This window comes from Bombyx mori, chromosome 11, assembly GCF_030269925.1.
Source record: "Bombyx mori chromosome 11, ASM3026992v2".
Lineage (NCBI taxonomy): Eukaryota > Metazoa > Arthropoda > Insecta > Lepidoptera > Bombycidae > Bombyx > Bombyx mori.
In genome coordinates this window covers 13189318-13211120 of record NC_085117.1, presented here as the reverse complement: position 1 = coordinate 13211120, position 21803 = coordinate 13189318, and the positions used below count along the sequence as shown (strand labels likewise).

The 21803-nt window shown below is 35.1% G+C and overlaps 2 protein-coding genes across 4 annotated transcripts in view; both read left to right on the top strand.

Moving 5' to 3' along the window:
- Positions 1–105: 105 nt before the first annotated feature.
- On the top strand, positions 106–6982 carry LOC101746121 (uncharacterized). Of its 3 annotated transcripts, none has more exons than XM_004931395.5 (8): positions 106–276; positions 369–460; positions 1064–2498; positions 2589–2817; positions 3208–3366; positions 3473–3799; positions 3880–4029; positions 4134–6982. In XM_004931395.5, exons 2-8 carry the CDS (start codon positions 426–428, stop codon positions 4262–4264), a joined length of 2466 nt encoding a protein of 821 aa, XP_004931452.1. In that variant the 5' UTR covers positions 106–276; positions 369–425; the 3' UTR covers positions 4265–6982. The 3 variants fall into 3 exon arrangements, with proteins under 3 accessions (XP_004931452.1, XP_004931451.1, XP_062527184.1); XM_004931394.5 differs by having other exon boundaries at positions 1058–2498; XM_062671200.1 differs by having other exon boundaries at positions 119–276; positions 369–2498.
- Positions 6983–8264: 1282 nt separating this feature from the next.
- The window catches only part of LOC101746352 (3-phosphoinositide-dependent protein kinase 1), an 89047-nt gene continuing 75508 nt past the window's right edge, over positions 8265–21803 (top strand). The window contains exons 1-2 of the mRNA XM_004931397.5: positions 8265–8489; positions 11586–11679. The gene's annotated coding sequence lies outside the window, so the exon portion shown is untranslated. The remainder of the gene's footprint in view (positions 8490–11585; positions 11680–21803) is intronic.

The window sequence follows — 21803 nt, the reverse complement described above, 5'->3', positions numbered from 1 at the left end:
ACTGCGGATTAATTCGGACTGCAGTGTTTAAAACTGTATTAATTTAAACATTAAGCAGTATACTACAGTCGATTTACTGAAGAGACGCGTGGTCATTTTTGTATCTGGCAACTCGCTGTTGTTCATATTGATTTCCTGTTTCAGAACCCGATCGTTAATCCCTCTGTGCAATCCGGCAGCGAGCGGCCATTGTTGAGTTGTTCGTTTGCGGGGTCTGGAGAGGGTCATACGTGAATGACCACACTCTAAAAAAATTTAAATTCTCTCATAAGAGAGGTAATTTTATTTTCAATGTGCTCTAATGATTTGAATAATTAAATAGTGCTAGTTGTACGATTTCTTATGCGGATTTCTACGATTTGTTCCAGATACCAACTCGACCGTAAAGCCCTTCGAAGCTAATAAATCGATTGTCCACCATCAAAATGCAGTACAACGGGTTTCACAATCAACATCCGATGTAAGAAATTGTTACTGTCTCTATTTTTAATAGTTCTGTTTACTCATGGTTGAACGGCACAGTCACATTTTTGCGGCGGCCATTTTGTTTAGCTTGCCCAGCTGAGCAGCTGATACATAATGGGCGCATCGCGCAAACGAACCTTCGTCCGAAAATCAATACTCAATCTACGCCTTTCTTCGATCTTACTAGATTTTTCTAACATAATAGTGAAATGAGGTTGGAGTTCACTAGACAGAGCAAACAAATTTATAGCGTCTGAAAGTCGAATAACTTATATACATACCTACTTTTTGTATTTTTTTTCTATTTTTCGAAGGGTTGGTAATTAATGTATTTTTAGTTAAATGTGAATTACTCAAATCTTCTAATTAATGTATATAATATTAAAACTGGTTTATTGAAAACAGTTTATGATTACTAATCCTGAAGAAAGGTCCTCATCACAAAATGTTAACAACTTAGATGCATGGAATTTGATAACAAAACGAAAAAGGTTAAAAAGCATTTTCTCGCTTAAAAAAATTCAATTCCTAATCTTTCCACAAGCACACGTTGCATGGTGTTTATTAAAAAAATGTTAATGCAAAATAATAGTTTCAGGCCTCAGCCAGACCGCAATGAACAATTCGGTAAAATTCCATACATTAAAGGTCTTCCTGATTTTGGAGGACCTAAAAACTTTGGACCAAGACCTAATATGATGAACAAAAACTTCAGACCTCGAAATGATTTTAATGAAGTAAAGAATGATTATAATACTAAAAATGATGGTAATCAGAATGATTTTGGTGGTCCAAAACAATTTAGACCCAGAAATAATTTTAACAATGGTAACCAACCACCAAAGAAAAACAACTTTAATGGAGACAAATCACCAGGAAATATGCAATATGGCAATAAAAATGATTTTGGCGGTCCTAAACAACAAAATTATAACAAGAATTATGGGCCTAAAACATACAACAACCAGAATTGCTATGGGAATGAGCAGCCTGAATTTATTCCTAGGCAATCTTACAGTCCAAACTCTGTTCAACATTCTTTGAATGATCGCAAACTACAGAGCAAAAAAGCAAAACATCCTGGTGATAGCTTGTTGAAGCCAATGTGGGATCTAACTAAATTAGAACCTATTCAGAAAGACTTTTACAAGCCTCATGTTAATGTAGATGCTCGCTCTGAGGACGATGTGCAAAGATTCCGTGTTACAAAAGAGATTACAGTTAGTGGCAATAATATCCCACGTCCTAACCAATTATTTGAGGAAGGAAACTTCCCCGACCACATTATGAGCACTATTAAGGAACAGCCAAATTTGATAGAGCCCACTGGTATTCAAGCTCAAGGTTGGCCAATAGCTTTATCAGGACGTGACATGGTTGGTATTGCCTCTACTGGTTCAGGAAAAACTTTAGCTTACATGTTGCCTGCGGCTGTGCATATTGTTCATCAACAGCGCATTCAGCGAGGAGATGGGCCAATTGCGCTTATTTTAGCACCTACTCGAGAACTGGCACAGCAAATCCAGTCAGTAGCCCAGGCTTACAGTGCTCGTGGTTGCATAAGAAACACATGCCTTTTTGGAGGTTCACCAAAAGGACCACAAGCCAGAGATTTAGAGCGAGGTGTTGAAATTGTTATTGCCACACCTGGAAGGTTAATTGATTTCCTTGAACGAGGCACTACTAACTTAAGACGCTGCACATATTTAGTTCTGGATGAAGCAGATAGAATGCTTGACATGGGATTTGAACCTCAAATCCGTAAGATAATTGAACAGATTCGCCCTGACCGTCAAGTACTGATGTGGTCTGCCACATGGCCTAAGGAAATACAGGCTTTGGCTGAAGATTTCTTGACCGATTACATCAAAGTTAATATTGGCTCCCTAAACTTGTCTGCCAACAACAACATCAAACAGATTATTGAGATTTGTGAAGAACATGAGAAGGAAGTAAAATTAACTAATTTATTAAAAGAAATTGCTTCTGAAAAAGAAAATAAAGTAATTGTATTTGTAGAGACAAAGAAAAAGGTATATTATTTTCCTTCAATCATATTTAAACCTTAAATTGCAACATAAACCTTAAATTGCAACAAAATCTACATTGCTGCTTTGTTTTAGGTGGATGATATTGCACGTGCAGTTCGACGCGGTGGATATAAGGCACTTGCTATTCATGGTGACAAATCCCAACCTGAACGTGATGCTGTTCTTACAGAATTCAGAAATGGTTCAACAACCATTCTGATTGCTACTGATGTCGCAGCTCGTGGTCTTGATGTTGAAGATGTCAAATTTGTTGTAAATTTTGACTACCCTAACTCTTCGGAAGACTATATTCATAGAATTGGTTGGTGTTTTGCAAGTATAGATCCACTGAGTTAAACAATCCACGGGGCCTATAGTTTTTAGATTTAGGCACAATGTTTAATTTCTTACATCAAATGACTCAAAATTTGTAATAACAACATATTGATCTAACTTTACATTTGCTTTTTTACATCTGTAACACAATGTAACCTTTAGTGAATACAACATATTACAAATCAGACTTTTAATAAAGAAGAGTGACTGATGCAGCAAGAATAGCTGTAGTAATTCTTGTCGACACAATCACAGTGAATCACAAGTTGGTCATTATTATAATAATTAAAAGCATGTGATTTTAAAAACTATTAGCTTAATATAAAAAAGATATGAAAAAGGTTGAAAATTTGCAACTACCTCCTAATTATCCTAGGTCGTACTGGACGGTGCCAACAATCTGGAACTGCATATACATACTTCACGAGTGGTGATTGCCGCCAAGCTCGAGGTCTGCTTGCAGTACTTCGGGAAACTGGACAAAATCCTCCAACTAAATTAGCTGATATGGCTAGAAATAATAACAATAATTCAGGTATAAATTAAATACTACTTTTTTTAATAATTTCCTAGTTCTGTATTTGGCAAAGTGAAGTAGCATTATGAAATCTATAGATAATTAATTATGAAATTTTCTGAAGGTCGGAATCGCTGGCAACAACGCAAGGATAAAAATAGTGGATCCAACTCACCACAGCAAATGAGCAACCAATGGAACAACAAAATGGCCAATGGCAGCATTGAAGATGGTCAAAACATGTACCAAAATCGTAGCATGAACCAACAGGCACCACGATTTTCTAACCAGAACCAAGGAATTCAGAGTTACAGACAAAACAACTATCAGAAACAAGTACCTTTCCCAAGCCCCAATGTTTTCGAGTCCATGGGAAATTATCAAGGTGGATATAACAATGGTTACCAAAATACTTACAACCAAAATGGATATGGTCAACGGCCCTTCAACAGTGAGTAATATTTAATAATATGTAATGAAAGTGAAAAATAATGTTTAAAATATTTACATTAAATTTTTTTATTTCTGCAGACCAGCGTAATAATGGGCAACAATATCGTAACAATGGTACAAATGGCAACAAAGCCAGTGGCTCTGGTTCTTCATTTGGTTCCCCACCTCCACATTTTGCAACACCTCCTCATTACGCACAGGTGCATCCACATCATCAGGATATGCTTGGTATGTAATTAGTATATGAACACTAATGTTAGTTTTGATTAGAGTCTTCCCTAACTCAGTGTTAGGGACATATACATATGTATGACTAAAATTTGTTTTTTTAGGTGGAAAATTTTACGGTAGTGGTGTCGGTGGGGGCGGACCCTGTGGATATCAAGCTGCCGTGGGCGCTGGTGTTCCCTACCCGCACTTGCCCCCAGGGCCACTACTATATGCAGCCCCTGTTCAACAGTAATTTGATTTCAAGTTAATACTTTTTTGCTGTTTTTAAAAATTCGTTCATCTCTGCTCTTGTTTACTTAATATATTACATTATCATTGGGAGATATTAATAATCAAATGATTCAAAAGAACATTTTAACTTTGTGTGCTCCTATTAAATTTATCATTCAAGATCTGAGTACAGTAAAGGGGTAAAATTACAAATACAATTTATTTAATTCACAAATGAGATGCTTGTAGCTATTGGTGTTTGTATTTAAATGTAATACATTTGAGATGAGGGGAATTTTCTTATCTTCCCGTATTGAATTTCTTCAAATTATAAATGTGTGTGTTAGTTTCGTAAGATATATTAGTATTCTGCACTGCATTGGCCTGATTCACAAGTTTTAAATGCAATTATAATTTGGGTTCGAAAAATTACAATTATATTCCAAAAACACAGAATTATGTAAACATTGAGAAAATTATATTTTATTGATCTGCAGCAAAAATTTAAATGGCCAATACAGTTCATTTCCAGAATATCTAAGATTTAGTGGAACAAAATTAAATTATAAAAACGCAGTTCCACATTTAGGATTAATCATTATATTTGTTAGAGTAGTTGTCATGGGTACCACTCTTGTGTAATCGTGGAAACCCTTGTTTTCTTTAAAAATGTCTGTATGATGTACGAAATGCACGAAACATGTAGAAGATTATAGAAAAAATTTAACGAAATTGCGGAGGAAAGTATTTTATAATATAAATTATTTTATTTGTTAATTTAAATCCAGTGACAACGTGGGACTTAGTAATAAGAAACGAATAGTAATTGTTATAAAGAAGCATTGAAAGAAATGCTTGTAATTTATAATAACAATCTGTATTGCCAGATAAAATTGTGAATATTTTTCTTAAGTAATGTGATGTCAATGACATTTCAAGTCACTGATTTAGAAGTTATTTTTTTATCAAAGATTAGATCTTTATAGTGTACTTGGATTTTATGCCTAGAATTTACTATAGTCTGTGTCAATTGATCCCAGACAACGCATACAGTCTTAAGGATATATTGAAAGGATGTAAATGTGTCGTCATGCATTTAAGTTAGGAAGATTAGGCTGTTGAGAGTAAAATTTTCAAATACATTGCTAATTGCTTTAGAAAAATAAGTGGCCTGTTTTTTTGAGTATTTGACATTATTTGAGTGGTTCATTTACTGTACCTTTGTTCAATAATGGGTTCCATGACTAATGGAAATTGGTTCATATAATACTTTGAACCTATATTGATCCCGTCATGTTCAAAGATGAAAAGAATCTGTGATATTTCATTACTATTAAATAACCTGTCGTTGCGTTGGTCAATTGTTATTACTAAAATAAAAATGCTAAAATGCATGCTGGGCTTGGAATGTGTTTACAAGACGAAATATTTTTTGACTATTTAACAAATTTCATATAGGTTTGTGACAGAGCTCGCAACTCGTTCACGAATAAAATATTTAGATATAAGACTCGGTAATTTGTTGTTATTCAATTTAGTTTCCATAACTGTCCGGTGACAAAATTGAATCAGTTGATGGGGACGTAAATGTTATTATCTCAATGTTTAAAATGCATCTGTTGTAAGATGTAGAAAAGGGTTGAATAATAACAGTTTTAGGGGTGAACAACGTGTTTGTGGATCTCGTTTTTATAACTTCGAAAGATTCGGGATTCGCATTATTTATGTACATTATAAGAGAAAGACTGCAAAGAAAGTGTGAATAAAATGTATATTTATTCTTCGTCTCAAAGATGAAAATACTAGCCTGTCGGTATTTTATGTTGCTATTCCATCAGATCTGTTTCTGACATAGCATGATCCATTGAACGGCCAAGCTAGATATAAAGTGAATGAGTCTTGATGTCTACAAGAGTCTAGTTAAACGGTCGCTGATTGCAGGTGAATCCTATATTTATTATGTACAAAGTACTAGCGCACCCACCTCTACTAAACAACTGTGATAATAACACTAAGTAGCGTAGCAGGCAATTTATGTACGTTAGTTACGTCCAAGAGAAGGGATGACACCATATCTGACATATTGTATTGTGATATACATAATATCAAGGCGTGCGGAAACACGTTTTGACAAAATGTTTTCTCTAAACAAGACTGATTATTTCTTATTAATAAATATAAAATATTTTGTACATGTTCCACTTGACTGAATGAATTGTCTGTATTTTATATTGGTAGTATATCTCTCTATCTCGCTATATGTTTTCCATAAAAAAAATACGTTTTGTATTCACTATGTTAGATATGTGTCAAAACACCTTTCTGTGAGGTCACCAACTCATCTTTATATCTATTTTTTTCATTTTGTTTCATTTTATTGTGATGAAAAATGTTGTTGACAAATTATGGCAGCGGCAGTATAAACAGTTCGATTATATTATGTTGTTGTTGATTTACTAAATTTTATTTACCCAATATCTCATAAGTAATTGTACTTTTCGTGCTTTTATAGAATTTATTTTCAAATAAATGCGTTAGTGAAAAATATACATAGATTTTTAAGTATGTGGCAATGCAGATCTTCATGATTGTATTATTGTTTAAAATAAAAATTAAAAGGAGAGAAGCTCCTATCAAATTGTCCCAAAGGAAGTCTTCTGAATGTTTCTGAGAAGTGCATTTCCTCTATATAATACAGTATTAAATTCTGAATAATAAATGGATGTATAACTATTGCAAACTCTTTTATTTTATTACGAGCCTCTTATTTTTTTCCTACCTATTCGCTGGTAACCAGAGAGATTATTCCAGCTATGCGCGAATGGGTAGATCAGATCACGGGCGCAACCTTGAAAGAATTGGTAACATTAGCGCTGGCAAGAGCAATGCTTCGCAGAATCTACCACTGGATCGGAATCGCGACCCGCAAAATCCGGCGAGAAATTGCGGACTATGAAATGGAATGCATTGACATGAAAAACGCAGCCGCGGTCTTTAAAATAGGTCGCCTTCCCAATACTTCGACTCGTCATGATAATCGCCTTATCGTTGCCGCCGCTGACTACTCCCCGAATCCTGATCACGCAGGAGCCAGTCACCGTCGACGCCCTAGACACGTCCTTACGGATCCATCAGATCCAATAACCTTTGCATTAGACGCCTTCAGCTCTAACACTAGGAGCAGGCTTAGGGACCTCGGTTACCGTACTCGTCGAACTCGACAAAGAGTTCGCCGTGCAACCTAACCCATGAATCAGCTCGCTGAGTTTCTCGCCGGATCTTCTCAGCGGGTCGCGATTCCGATCCGGTAGTAGATTCATTCGCGAAGCAGCTACTCTTGAGCTGTTAGGTCTCCTTCGGAGGCGCTCGGGTAGCTGTTAGCAAATCCCACCCCTCCTGGCTGAGCCTTTGCTCGCCCACCTGTCCTGGTGAAACTGGAAAGGCCTCCGGGCCACAAGTAAAGCTTCAATAAAAAAAAAACAAAAAATAAACGACTATGCTACACCGTATCAGGCAAGTAACACCAACGGCATTCTCCCCATTACCCTCTTCGAGCAGCGCATATCATGGACCTCGAAGCTTAAGTACTTAGGCTTCCTTATTTTTTTATTTGCTGATAGCCTAGAGAGGCTATTTCAGCTTCGCCCTAACATGTAGGTGAGCTCACGGGGCTCAAACTGGAGTGTTGCTAACACTGACCCCAGCAGGAGCAGTGCTTCGCAGAATCTACCACCGGATTGGAAACGCGACCCACTGAGAAGATCCGGCGAGAAACTCTGCTGTGTCTATGGGTCAAATCGCTCGTCGAGCCCTTCGTCGCAAGCGACGGGTTCGTATGTATACATATAGAATGTTTAGTAAATTAATTTCTTTTTGGAGTGACATCTGTCGGCGGATAAATAAAAGTAACTGTGCTGCTAAACAGAAATTACCTAATTCAATCGTGAAAAAATATTCATGTTGGGATTATTGCTGAGTTATGCAATAAAACTGGTAGATGGCGCTAAAATTATCTAAGAGTTTTCTTTGACGTTTGAGTTGAATGGCTGATAGTGGACACACATCGTGATTTTTTGAAGGAAAATAGCAAAAAATCGTGTTAAGATAGTTTATGTGCACTGTTTTGTGGATTTGATTACAAATACAAAAGGGGATATTGGTAAAAACAGACAATAAACGTGCTGTGTGTTAAAAGTGTATAAAAAAAACAATCGAGGTCAAATTTAGAATAGCTGGAAGTTGAAATGGTATGTAAGTAGGTAAAGTGTATGTTATTAATTGAATAAACCTCTATTTTTATAAGAGCTAAGGTCATTCATATTAGAACTATACCAGCTATACATAGGTATACAGATTAGATTTCAAGGAAATAGTACATAACCAAAAATTCATGAAATCGGTAGGTACGTTTACTAGACGACCTTGGTTCTAATCTTGTCAATTGAAATTTGAATGTCATTTGTTTATCGGTAATTTCGACCCCTTTGCAATCTGTCTACTCATTTGACTTCGTTACAAGGTAATTGATCCGAGTGTTAATTATAAATACGAAATTAAATATTGTAATAAGAAAAATGAATGTATTCCAGAATAGAAATAAAAACACACATTTTATATAAAAAATGTTATTTTGAAGTTAGTACATGCGCACACATTATTACATTTGAAGGATTATAGGTAACTAATTATGCCAACTTTTCAGAGAAAAAAAATCTCGAATCAATTTCTAAACGCACTAAATGCAAACTATTATATATAATTACATAATAATAATAAACCAAAACTTCTTCATTGCATAGATGGGTAAACGAGCATGCCCACCTGGCAATAAGTATACCTGGAACCTATAGATATCAATCTGAAAGAAAGAGGCCGCCACCCATCTTGAGGCATAAGATCAAAGTCTCAATTTTTTTTATAACGGCAGCCTTAACCTTAAAATCGGAAGGCGTGAATGCTTCGTGGCGAAATATCAATCTGAAAGAAAGAGGCCGCCACCCATCTTGAGGCATAAGATCATAGTCTCATTTTTTTTTTATAACGGCAGCCTTAACCTTAAAATCGGAAGGCGTGAATGCTTCGCGGCGAAAATAGCCAGCATAGTGGTGCGGGCTTAGAATATATCCTATTACCAGTGAATGCCGGTTGGCGACCCATTCTCCAGCGAATACCTTAGTCGCCTTTAACGACACTCAGAGAAATAGTTGGGGTGGTGTTATTTCAGGCCAATACCACATAACCAGCCAGTGTTATATGAAAAGGTCTATTAATCAATTGAAAAAGAAACCATGATTTTAGGAACGACCGATTTAAATACCAATCAAATTGTCGCACCGGCGCCTGTATATGAATTATTACTATTAATAAGGATTATGTTAAAAAAGCAATACGCCACTGGCTCTTAAATTAATCACAAAATGTGACAGAAAAATGTGAAGTAGGCATGTGTAAGAAATTAAGCAAAGGAGAGTAAGCTTTGATGCTCAGTTAAGAGCAAATTATGATGCCGCTAAGATTTATGAGCAACCGATTTTTGGTAGGCTAAGCGGAGTTACATGCGCCGTAAAATACAGAAAGTAAGGAAGTGCAGAAGTTTTACAGAAGTTGTTACAAGCGGGCTTATCTGTTCGCTTTTTTTTTACATTATTCATAAACTTATGTAGGCAATTATTTAATTTATTTGCTTTTCAATATTAACGTACATATAATATCTGTTTTAATACAGACGAAGAAACTCGACTTATCTTCTATAAGACCTATTAAACCTATATCTTCGTATGCGTTTAAATTCAAATTTTAATTGTGGAAATAGAGAAAATTGTTTAAGAGTGTCTATAATAAGTTTAGTGTTAAATTAAGATTATATCAATGCCCCGCAAACTGTTGTTACACATGTTACATGTTAAACATAAACGCACTGCTACAGATTTGAATTTTCCAAAAAAATCCGTTTGAAATAGTCCATAAGTTAGGACTTAGGCAATAACTTTGTACGATTTGTTGCTATTAAAAAAATGAATTACTTACTCTTCCATTTAATTTTAAATATTTTGGTCCCCCCACCAGTATACGGTCGTCATTCTGACTATATTCATTGAAAGTTAACTTAATTTGAAAGGCATTGTGAGTTACGTAGCAACCAAAAGCGACTGTTCTACTACACTCTAAATACACATATTATGACACTAGTATAATTTACCATAAAATTTCCTCTGGTTACCCTCAGTTTACGGCCATTGATTACTCTACCTTTTAACCAAATTTTCAAGAAAATGCTAGGACTTTACTGATTTAGTATTTTTTAGAAAAACCTGACAAGCAATTCTGTTTACTTTCCCTACAAAATTACAATTTTACAGATGCCAAACATCATAAAATCCAACATGAATCCGAAATCCGATGAAACACTAACTTAGCGAAATAACAATATTCTTCACGTTTAGCCCATACCCGTAATGTCGTCAGGACTTAAATCACGAAAAAACTAAAAAAGCTAATCTAGACGGTACAATAAAAATATATGCTTTTTAAAATGTTTAATTCAATTATTCGTTAGACAGAAACAATTTTAGTTTCTCTGCTCGTAGATAAAAAAAATCTGGATAAGTCAGACATGTACATTTTTAACAAGCAGTACGGCTCAAGCCGCACACGTAATGCTTCTCCGAAAATAATATTAGTTCACCCGCACTCTGTCTATTTTTTAATTAGTCTAGGTTTGAATTCAACATTGATGGCTGTTCCCGAAAAGTAATTAATTTTTATCAGTCTTCCGGCTTCATAAGTTTTATTAATCTAACGTTGTTTGTCGTTCAGTTCACATAAGTATATAGTGTATATATGTTACTTGTCACTATTACTTGTGAACAGGTATCAGAATAAAGGTGACTGTTAAAAAAATGTCTGAAAACAAATTGGCACATATAATATTACATTGAAATAAAAAATGTATAAAAAATCTTGAATTTGTATATTAAATGCGAATATACTATCCCTCCAACCTATTATTATTATTATGTTGTCCCATTATCGCAGAAAAAGACCGTGAATAACTTCGATCAATAATAGTACAAAGTCACGGTAGATTGATTAGGTAGTTATTTATATAAAATGATAACTCATTCAGGACGTGCCGTCAGCTCGCAGGGGTTCGCATCACAATCCTATTTCAACTATTCGCTTAATATTTGTCAGAAACAAAAAAAAAAATATAAGTATTTCTCTATTGTTTTTTTTCTTTCCGATTACAAAAATTTCATAATACTTGTTTGTTTTCCTTTAATTTGATCGTTTCTTAGTGAAAAAGTTTGCAGTCTAATCAATTATTGTTTACGTTTTTCTAGGAATGCTTGAGACGACGGCAGATGGCAAACAAGGACATCGACAACTAGGTTAAGGCGCCGTATCGACGTAACCAGGCCATTATTGCGGAACGAGGTAAGTAACGAACGCAGCCTTGTATGGTGTGTTGTGACTGTTCTAAAAATTGTTTACGCCGCTGACTTTCCATTCCACGGATATTTTCCTGTAGGCTCGTAGAATATTGCATAAAATCGTGCATAGATTTTTTTTAATGGCAGAAATGAGTAGACAAGCGCATGGATTAACTGGTAATCGTTTGCCGGAGTCAACGGGTAAGAAAAAAATGACGTCACTCATATTGATTCATGACATGTTGTTTTTGGTTTAAGTTGCACCAGAATAACGTTTGGGCAGGAAAATATGATTAAGATACTCGTACCATGACGGGTACATACGATATCTGACTACAAACTAGTGTTGTTGTCATAGCCGAATTTATCTTCTGATTAATATCCGGATATAATATTATGATGTGTCCTTTGGCCTCTATTTCATTACCCGATATTCCTTTTATATGTATATATAAAACATTCTGGTTTTTTTACTTGAGCTTAGTGGTTTTTTTAACGGTGTTTCTTGTCATTATTGACACGAATAAAATTTATAAAAATATTTTTGTTAACTCATATTGTCAATTAGTAGCAATATCAAGATTGCTGCGATTTTCATTTCATTTCCTAAGACCCTTTGTTGGAAATGCAAAAAAAATATAATCTATAATTTACAGTTTTGTTTATCATTAGCAAACTTAAAATTAGCAAACTATCCACGAGTATATCATAATATTTCTAAAGTAGAATACAAAACGTAATTTAATTAAAACGAAAAAAACGATGTCATATTATGTTTAAAAAATAAAATAAGAATTTTAAAAAATGCATTAAATAACAATTAATTACATCTTTTATTATTTTGTTGATACTGGCCAGGGTATCAAGGCGAAGTAATATAATTATTATATTATTATATTATTATCGGTCCTTGAAGCGTATGCAAATTTTCATGTTAATCAGACGTCAAAATGTCGTTCAAACATTCTATTACATACAAACATACATACATATCAGGCTAATAAAAGCGTGTTAATGAAATGCTTATTCAGCGTTCTTTGTGTCGTGTTGCGAGCAAAGTGAAACTACTAGTTTTCAATGCAAGTAACCTTCACTTATTTGAAGTGTTTACAAACAAACTCAACGTGACGGCAGCTCCGCGGACGCCACGTAGTTAACGTGGCCGTCATTAGGAGAATACGTTATTTTCATGTTGTACATTACGTACGCAGGTACTACTTAAGTTTCCCCGGATCACGCGGTGCTACGTTTCACTATAAAAGCAATCACGTGGAATTCAGTTGTGTTGTTTTGTCAAACAACGAGGTCAATGTATCGAATGGATGCTCTGAATTAACTGTATTGTAATGGATATTTCTCAAAGTAAACAAGGTTGGAAAATGTTTTGTAAAAGTTTTTTTTTATCGGTAACATAAACAACCACTTTCAGGACGTTTTATTTTATTCAGACTTCGAAACAGGTAGGTACGATAGGCAGCGGCTTGGCCGTATGCTCGTCTGCTTATACGACAAAAAAATAATGAAATAAAAATATACTCTCTCCTTCTGGTTGCAAATTCATAAATCAGTTAAATTTTATTTAGGGCAGCATCCACGGTAGACTTTCAGTGTTGCCTTCACTTCTGCTCCGAGCGTTGTTTGTTCAAGGCAAAGTTACTTTCTAACTTACATAACGTTCATATTTCGCGTCTGTATTGAAATAATGTTATGTTTTTATAACAGGGAAAATAATTTCAATATACATATAATATTTTAAATATGTAAATGTTTTCAATGTAAATGTAAACAACACTTTTGTATTTCTAACATTATTGTGGTCGAACCAAATATGAACTAAAAACAAACCTGTAATGTTATTTTCATATTATGAATTTTAATTTCCTTAGTACGACCATATTTCTTATTTGATAGCAACGTGTACAATATTTTGTTCAATGTTTTTTTTTAATGTTTTTATTCTATGTGCATTACAAAACCAAATACATACGTATGTTGGTATGTAGATATTTGAAACTAAATTGTTAATACTTACTCATTTACAAATTGAATCTGTTGTCATTTCCGGAGCGGCTGGTTCCCTCGGGATAAAATTTCATTGCGTTACACATCTTTGTCGGAATGTATTTCACAGATGTTAATTGTATCTACATTAAATGTAGATTCCAAGTGTATTTAAGAAGCTTAGTGCCTTCTAATTGATGTAAATAGGTATACGTCATGATTTAAATTCAGATTAGAAAGCGTTTCATTAACTGTATTTTTGAAAATTATCATATATATATTTTATTTAATATTGCTTACATGCCGAAAACGTATTAAATAAATAAATAAATATTTACTAACAATCACGCCACGTTAACTGGTCCCGTAATAAGTTCGTAAAGAACTTGTGTTACAGGTACCAGATAACGGATATAAATGTAAGATTTTTATTATACACATACATATATTTAATATACATCCATAACCCAGGAAAAGACATTTATATTTATCACACAAATATCTTCCCTTGGCGGGATTCGAACCCGCGACCCCCTTGTGTAGTGACCACGTCACTTACCACAACACCAGACGGCCGTTAAACATTATTCAGATCTGAGGGAAATTCAAGTAAGTAGCAAGACTGGAAAGTGACATCCGTAGCCGAGTCGGAATGCGATCGAGTTGCGCAACATGTTTTGACGGCAGCGAAACGTTACTTCATTGCTTCACACAGATGTTGCTTTCCACTTGAACATACTGTGTCAAGCGAAACAGGTCGTCTTAGTCTCTTTCGATACACGTACTTGAAACGCACCGGCGGCTCTAGATTCGTGGTCAAACCGGATGCACAAGCAAAGCGTTGCAAAACGCACGTTCTGTTTATTAAAAAGAATAATCTACGTAGAATCCAATTACTCTAAAAATAGCATACAAGACTCGCTGCCAAACAGCATTGGGAGAATGAATAATGCATTCGTATACAACTGTGATGTGGAAAGTTTTTTAAAGGACACACGAACGAACGTTTTTTATATCATTTGGCAAAATACTATAATGTTTTGATGGCCCGGGTCGGTTTCGTTACTTTTTTAATGTTTGATAGATTACTGGTAGCCCTTTCCAGTTTTACCAGGGCGAGCAAGGGCTCAGCCAGGAGGGGTGGGATTTGGGTGGAATATGGTTACCGGGCTCTCTACTCCTAGTGTTAGAGCTAAAGGTGTCTAATGCAAAGGTTATTGAATCTGATGGATCCGTAAGAACCTGTCTAGGGCGTCGACGGTGACTAGCTCCTGCGTGATCAGGATTCGGGGAGTAGTCAGCGGCGGCAACGAAAAGGCGATTATCATGACGCATAGCCTTATTGAAGTACCGTTCCGACGCTGACTTCATGAGTTTCCGGATTTGGTTTCGTTATTCTAGTGGTTAGTGAGCCTGATTTGGTAGATTCGTCGCAGTACTGCTGTTTCTGGGACAGGTTTCAGTAAATCCTCTCAGGCTGAGCCCCATGCGCCCATGGCCCCATGAGCTCTTGCACCAGTTAAGGTGAAGCCAGAATAGCCCGTCAAGACCACTGGAAGATAGGTAGACTACAAAAAACTGGAAAATTAATGTTCTTGTCATGTTATTATGTTTCCAACAGTCATATTATATGAGAAGATTCTAATTTGGCACTGGTAAAGTTAAGTATGGAACATTTTACAAAGAATATACACAAAAAACAAATATTGTTGTTATATAGGTACATCGCGGTGTTTGTTTTGCCTGCTCTCAAGGCTTCGAGTCTCGCGTGACCGGCAATCAAAAGCGCGGACCGCCATTTGTTCCGTTAAAAATAACAGTTCTAAGGAATACCCGTAATTACGACTTTTGTTGCACGAGTGACGCACACACATCTTTGTGTACTCAGTAGCCATTACAATTATATAGAATAATGTTTGTTTAGTATTTAATTTTGATAGATGAGATTCTTTTTTTTAAACTTTAAGCAATTTCGTACGAAAATTTAATTTCAGTTCAACGACATTAATGTGTCAGTGTAAACATTGCACGTGAATAAACAAAGCTAACGAAATATTCATGTTTATTTAAGGAACGTGATTTTCAGTAATTTTCCTTCGAATCTGCGCAGTTTCTTTTCTGCAACTTTCATTCTCACCGCCCTTTTTCTTTTATTATATATTTTGTAAATAGGCTAGATATGATAACTACTTTTTTATGCGGAAAAATAACAAATCAAGAAATCTGATAAAGAACACTATTTATCCTTACCATATGAAATAAAAGTATATATATGTAACATAATATAAAGTAAGTATATGTATGTGTGTATATATGTATATGTATATTGTTTTGTATCTTGTAATATGTATATATTATTATGTGTAATGTTTACTGTATGCACTAGGTTTGTGTTCCTAATTCTTCTTTCCTTTTGCGGGCCTACTGGAAGAGATTTCAACATGAAATAAGTAGTGCCCTTGTACTCTGTATCCTTATTGTCGTGTTTCTTCTAACAGCTGTGTGTACAAATATATATTAAATAAATAAATCCTAATGGTGTTATTTATGGTAAAAAAGAAAATTCATATTTGCGTTACTAAATCAATTGCCATGCATTAGACTTGTTTAATGGCGTATTGTCTATTTATTCTATTAATTCTGATTGCTGTCCGTTAACTTTATCTGTAAAGATGAAAAAAAGTTTAGAGGTAATATTTTTATAGAAAAATAGACGGTAGTTAGCACAGTATTTAATGATCAACCAATAACATTAGTCTCCGTCATCCGTCACCAAGAAAACAGAAATATATTCTAACTGGCGGAAATAATAATACAATAAAAACGCAAGAGGAAAATATAAAAGTAGTTATAATTAACATGAAGACTAATAATTTTGTACCTATCGTAATGCAAGTAGTACTATTTGCTAAACCAGTAAAATGTACTCACCAATTCGAAACGAATTACATAATTTTATAATAAATTGATGAGTGAATTTTCTCAAGTGGCTATACCCAATATCAATAATGATGCAAATAGAAACTCTTAGAATATAAGTAAGTGAAGGCTGTACTCAATACATGGAACTGGTTAGATCCGGATGAAATACCGCTCGCGTCATGACTACAGCCTTGCCTGAGGCGTTGTTTTTGCAAAACAAACACAGTTACAACATCCTTCTACAGTCTCACGACTTGCTCTAAGACAGACGTTGCGACAACTCTCATTCAGCTCTCATTATTACTTTGAATGATCATGGTTTTTTTTTCAGTTAAGCCAACGTACCAAACAACGTATAGGTTATAAGCGTTGTCGACGTGGCGTTAGAGTATGCCTTTTGTGTTTTATTATAATAATAACAATACCTCCGTCTTATGTTATTATAAATACATTACCGTAAATTTTGAGGGTCACTAAGCCTAAATATGTTTTTGTGTATATATCGCTCGCCGCTTCGAAAAGCAATAGTACCACAAGTGTTATGTTTATTTCTAAGTGCAGGAAAGGGCGTTCTTACTGTTTTTATTGCTTAAGTAAATTACATCCTTAAGTTAATACAAATCAATACTAGAATTTTCTACGGTTTTTCCGAGTCGTAGACATAATTAAAACTAGTTTTGCAGTTTAATCTTTTATTTTTTAAGCTATTGCATAGCTTTTATCGCGGGCCTTGAGCGCGGCGACCGAATCATGAAATTCAGTAACGAAAAAAACCTTACACCCCGCTCTCCGCACTCGGGAACTGCCGCGGTAAAGCTATTGCATAGCATTTTTTATCAACTTATGCAATTATAATTAGACAATGATAATTTAATATTAAGAAAATAATAAAACAAGACCACGCTATATTAAACATTAATAAAAGCAAAACCTTAATTGTCCCCTTCACACTCATAAGCTAGACCGCGCGAGAGAGAGATGGGCAGACTTTTCATGATGCGCATGCAGTGTGACGTCACGCCACGCGCTTATTCACAAACACTACACAAGCGCAACGTGTGAATGTGTTGAACGCGAGCTACATCGTAGGCGGAGTGAGGGGTGTAAGTTTTTTTTCGTTACGGAATTTCATGATTACAGTAAGCCGCGCTCAAGGCATGCGATAAAAGCTATGCAGTAGCTAAATAACGCTTTTTGGAAACCTACATTGTTTCCTTCATACGGTTCTTCGAAGCGTCTTGTATTTAGAACGCATAAATTTCGTTAGTAAACTTAGTTAATAATCGTATTTGCTTCTGCGAATAATTTAATACAATGAAATATTGTTTAATCCGAAAGTTTATTATTAAGTATATTTCATAACAAAATACTGGTGGTGCAATAAAATAGTAAAGCTGCGATGTTTCTCCTTAAATCTGCAAGATTTACTATTGTTATTGAAGTAGGCGTCCGGAGCTTTTAGGCTCTCAAGCACCGGTCCCCGTCCTCGTCGAACTCGTAGATCACAACGATGAGTTTGACGGATGAACTAACCCATTGACACAACCCACAGTTTCTCGCCAGATCTTCTCATTGGGTTGAGATTCCGATCCAGTGGTAGATTCTGCAAAGCACTGCTTCTGCTAAGGGCGGTACTAGCAGTTTATCTCAGGTAGTTGCGTAGCTGAAATAGCCCCTTGGGCTATCAGTAAATAGGTAGAGGAAAAAAGTATGCGTTTAGTGAAGACCTTTTTAGAGGTTAGTTTAGACGGTTGAATCATTGTGTAGCCATTACATTATGTATTTATTATTAATAGCATTTTTCCTTAAACTATATTTGTATGTGTATTGAATTTCATGACTTTGTTACTTCAAAATTCATGAATGAAATTAGTGTGAAATCCTTGTCGGAAGAAGGAGGCTTAAAAAGCATCAACTGCCATTATATCAAATTAGCCCCATCAGTTTAGGTTTAACGTTGACGATTCAGTCAACCAGTCAGGTCAAGAGATTAAACATAATATAAATAATGAAATTAAACATAATAAATAATGAAAAATCAATATCAGTTTACACTTTCATGCATCGAAACACGAGACCGCAGCTCTATCGTATTTTTTTTTTTGATTGTGGTTTCTAAATGTCATTGTGACAGATATCACCACCACTATCATTTCATTTGTCTTCACAGATTCTTCAATTCACGCTTTCTTTTACATATTTTCTAGTACAAAGAGTTGAAATTTGGCAATTTTTTGATTGACGATTTTTACTATAGATATCATTGTTTTGATAATTTCTGGTATACGATTATCTTTTAAACCACAACTACGTGAAAACGGGAGTAAATTGTTTTGTTAATGCTGCTGCACTAAGAAATTCTGTTACATTTAAATTAAAGAATTGTTTGACTTTGACACTGTGTGATACTTTGCCTTAAATTAGTATATATATGTCGGCGAAACCACATTTATTAACACCATCGTCAGACATCGTAGGGGGCAAATAGGATGATCGAGCTAAAAGAAATATTGAGTACACCAATCACGTTTGTTTTCTTAGAACAATTTAGAATTATTTTCTTGACGTTAGCAAACGAAAACGAATGACAGTTTTTAGGACGGAGGCACCGCTCTTCAAGAAGGCTGGGTGGTAAGTGTGATGGCGTCTACGCATCTCCATCGGCTAGGCTTTGTCGTAGCACGAAGTTAGCCGAGCTCCGACGATACCGCAATCCTGCTGCCACATCTCGGGAATCGTTTTTTTTATGTTTGAGATATTGCTGGTGGCCCGGAGGCCTTTTCAGTTTTACCAGGGCAGGTGGGCGAGCAAGGGCTCAGTCGAGAATCGTGCTGCGTTTCGTTTAGCTACGAAACTAATGACCGTCTCCGACATATACATTGATGTTGACGATGACGAAACGGTGTCATCACGAGTACTCCGGTAAAAGGGCCTCGTGGTTCATGCAGTCATGCAACCAGCGTGGTCACTACGTTTTTCCGCCTAGTACTCGTAGTCGCCACTGGGTCGCCGTGTCACTCCGCTCACTCACCAGTAGGCTAAGGTCGTACCTAAGTAATTTTCACACGTTATCGTAAGAAGCGTAAGACTTAATACATATAGATTTGTAAAACAGGTTAAAATACATACAGGTTCGTTATTACACATGATTAGTAATGGTTTTTATATTATATCAATGAGTAGAGTACTGTACATTTAGAGTTCGAATCGACTAGGAAATTATTTTTATTAATGCATCATTCCTAATGATTATTATTTATTTCATTATGATATACGAGTAAACTAAGGCATAACACAATTGAACAAAGTAATATATCACGATCAAATTATTATAATGGCTAAATTGTTGGCTTTTCAGTTTGTATCAATTTTATTGAAAATTGTCAACGTAATCACATAGTAGGTTGGTGGAAATAATAATATCGTTTTATGATTTTTACATAATTATGTACGTTACAGAGTGTTGGAGTAGAAGTATTAAAAAAGGCTACAATTTTTTTTTGTTTTATTGCCCTTGTAGGCAGACGAGCATACGGCCCACCTGATGGTGAGTGGTTACCGTCGCCCACGGACTTCAGCAATGCCAGGGGCAGAGCCAAGCCGCTGCCTACCGTTTAAAATCTACAAGTACTGATTGATCGATTCTAAACGCTCAAACTAAATATTTTTATACAGATAAATGCTAGTACCACCACTACTATAGTTTTTTTTTAATTCACCCCAATTGTGTATAGTAGTTACAATCTATTATTTAATTATTGTAAAATTGCCAACCTTCTTGGAATTTGTTAAAATTTTATATATGCACACATATACAATAACCAGTCAAATCTGGCCCGCGTTGTTTGCCGATCTCCATCGAACTTCACAGGATCATCCATTAAGCATATCCGAAGTAGTCCTGAAATTTTCATCGAATTCAGCCGCTTCGGAGTCTATATAGACGACTTCGATTTAAAGATTACCCTACAATACATTACACACTTTACGCTTATAACTGGAATAGCCCCTTAGACTACCAGCGAATGGGTACAGAAAAAAAAACTATTACACTTATTGATGTAAACAAGGAAAAGTAAAATATACACGTTCGAATTGTATCTCCGAGGGTGTTGCAAAAGTTATCTATACTTCTATACTAGGAGTGGGTGATATAAATCGTATATAGATTCAATATCTATATATCGCAGCAATATCGTTGAATCCGATATCGCCCCGCACGAAATCTATATATCGATATCAGCCGATACACGATATTGCTCGATGTGATGCGCATCGCCATATCGGACCGATTCGTGAATCGAAATCTATATTTCGATATCAGCCGATACACGATATTGCTCGATGTGATGCGCATCGGCATATCGTACCGATTCGTTAATATCAGCAATATTCGTTTGGTTCGTATCGAATCGGCCAGAGTGAGTGAGCGCACGATAGGGATATCATGTGATGAATGAAACAGAAACAGGCATTATCCATACAATTGTAAACCTTATATTTAAGTCCATATGTCTGTAGATTATTCTTAGCGTATCAGCAGGATACAATTAAGGAAAGAAGTTTCAACTTTCGACCCTAACTTGAATGCAGTATAGCCTATTTGCATCGTTGAATTTAATTTCACGCGCTTTGACCTTGAACTAGAATTTTTGGACAAGTGTTTATAAATACTTAAAAGTTTTTTGTGTTTGATTTTTAAAGTACACATTTTTCTATTTTTAGTTGAATCCAAATAATTGAGTTTATTTCTTGTGTTTGTATTAAACTTTTGAAATCTACACTCTTTTGGTATATTTTGTAATTTTAAATTAAGACACAAAATACTAAAAACTGAAAATAATGTAGCCAGTCCTAAGCCTGGTAAAAGCATGAAGGAAAGTTTTTTTGATATTTTTATTTTCATGTTCTTTTTATTACTTTAAGATCATAATTATAAATTCATATCAGAAAACCAACCGTATAACGTTGACTTCAATCTATATCTACTACGATATTATATCAGCGTATCGTTTCAAATCTCAAATATCATGAATCGAGAAAATCTACTAGCATCCATCAATATATAGATTCAGAAAATATATAGATTCAATATCCGATATTGATCCTCGGTATATAGATACGATTCGATACGCGGCAAAACCGATATTACCCACTCCTATTCTATACTAATATTATAAAGAGGAAAGATTTGTTTGTTTGTTT

Coding starts and splice junctions, on each gene's coding strand:
- LOC101746121 (XM_062671200.1), top strand. CDS start 1,020: ATGGTGTTTATTAAAAAAATGTTAATGCAAAATAATAGTTTCAGGCCT. Junction 2,499..2,588: donor TTGTAGAGACAAAGAAAAAG/GTATATTATTTT, acceptor GCTTTGTTTTAG/GTGGATGATATTGCACGTGC. Junction 3,800..3,879: donor TGGTCAACGGCCCTTCAACA/GTGAGTAATATT, acceptor TTATTTCTGCAG/ACCAGCGTAATAATGGGCAA.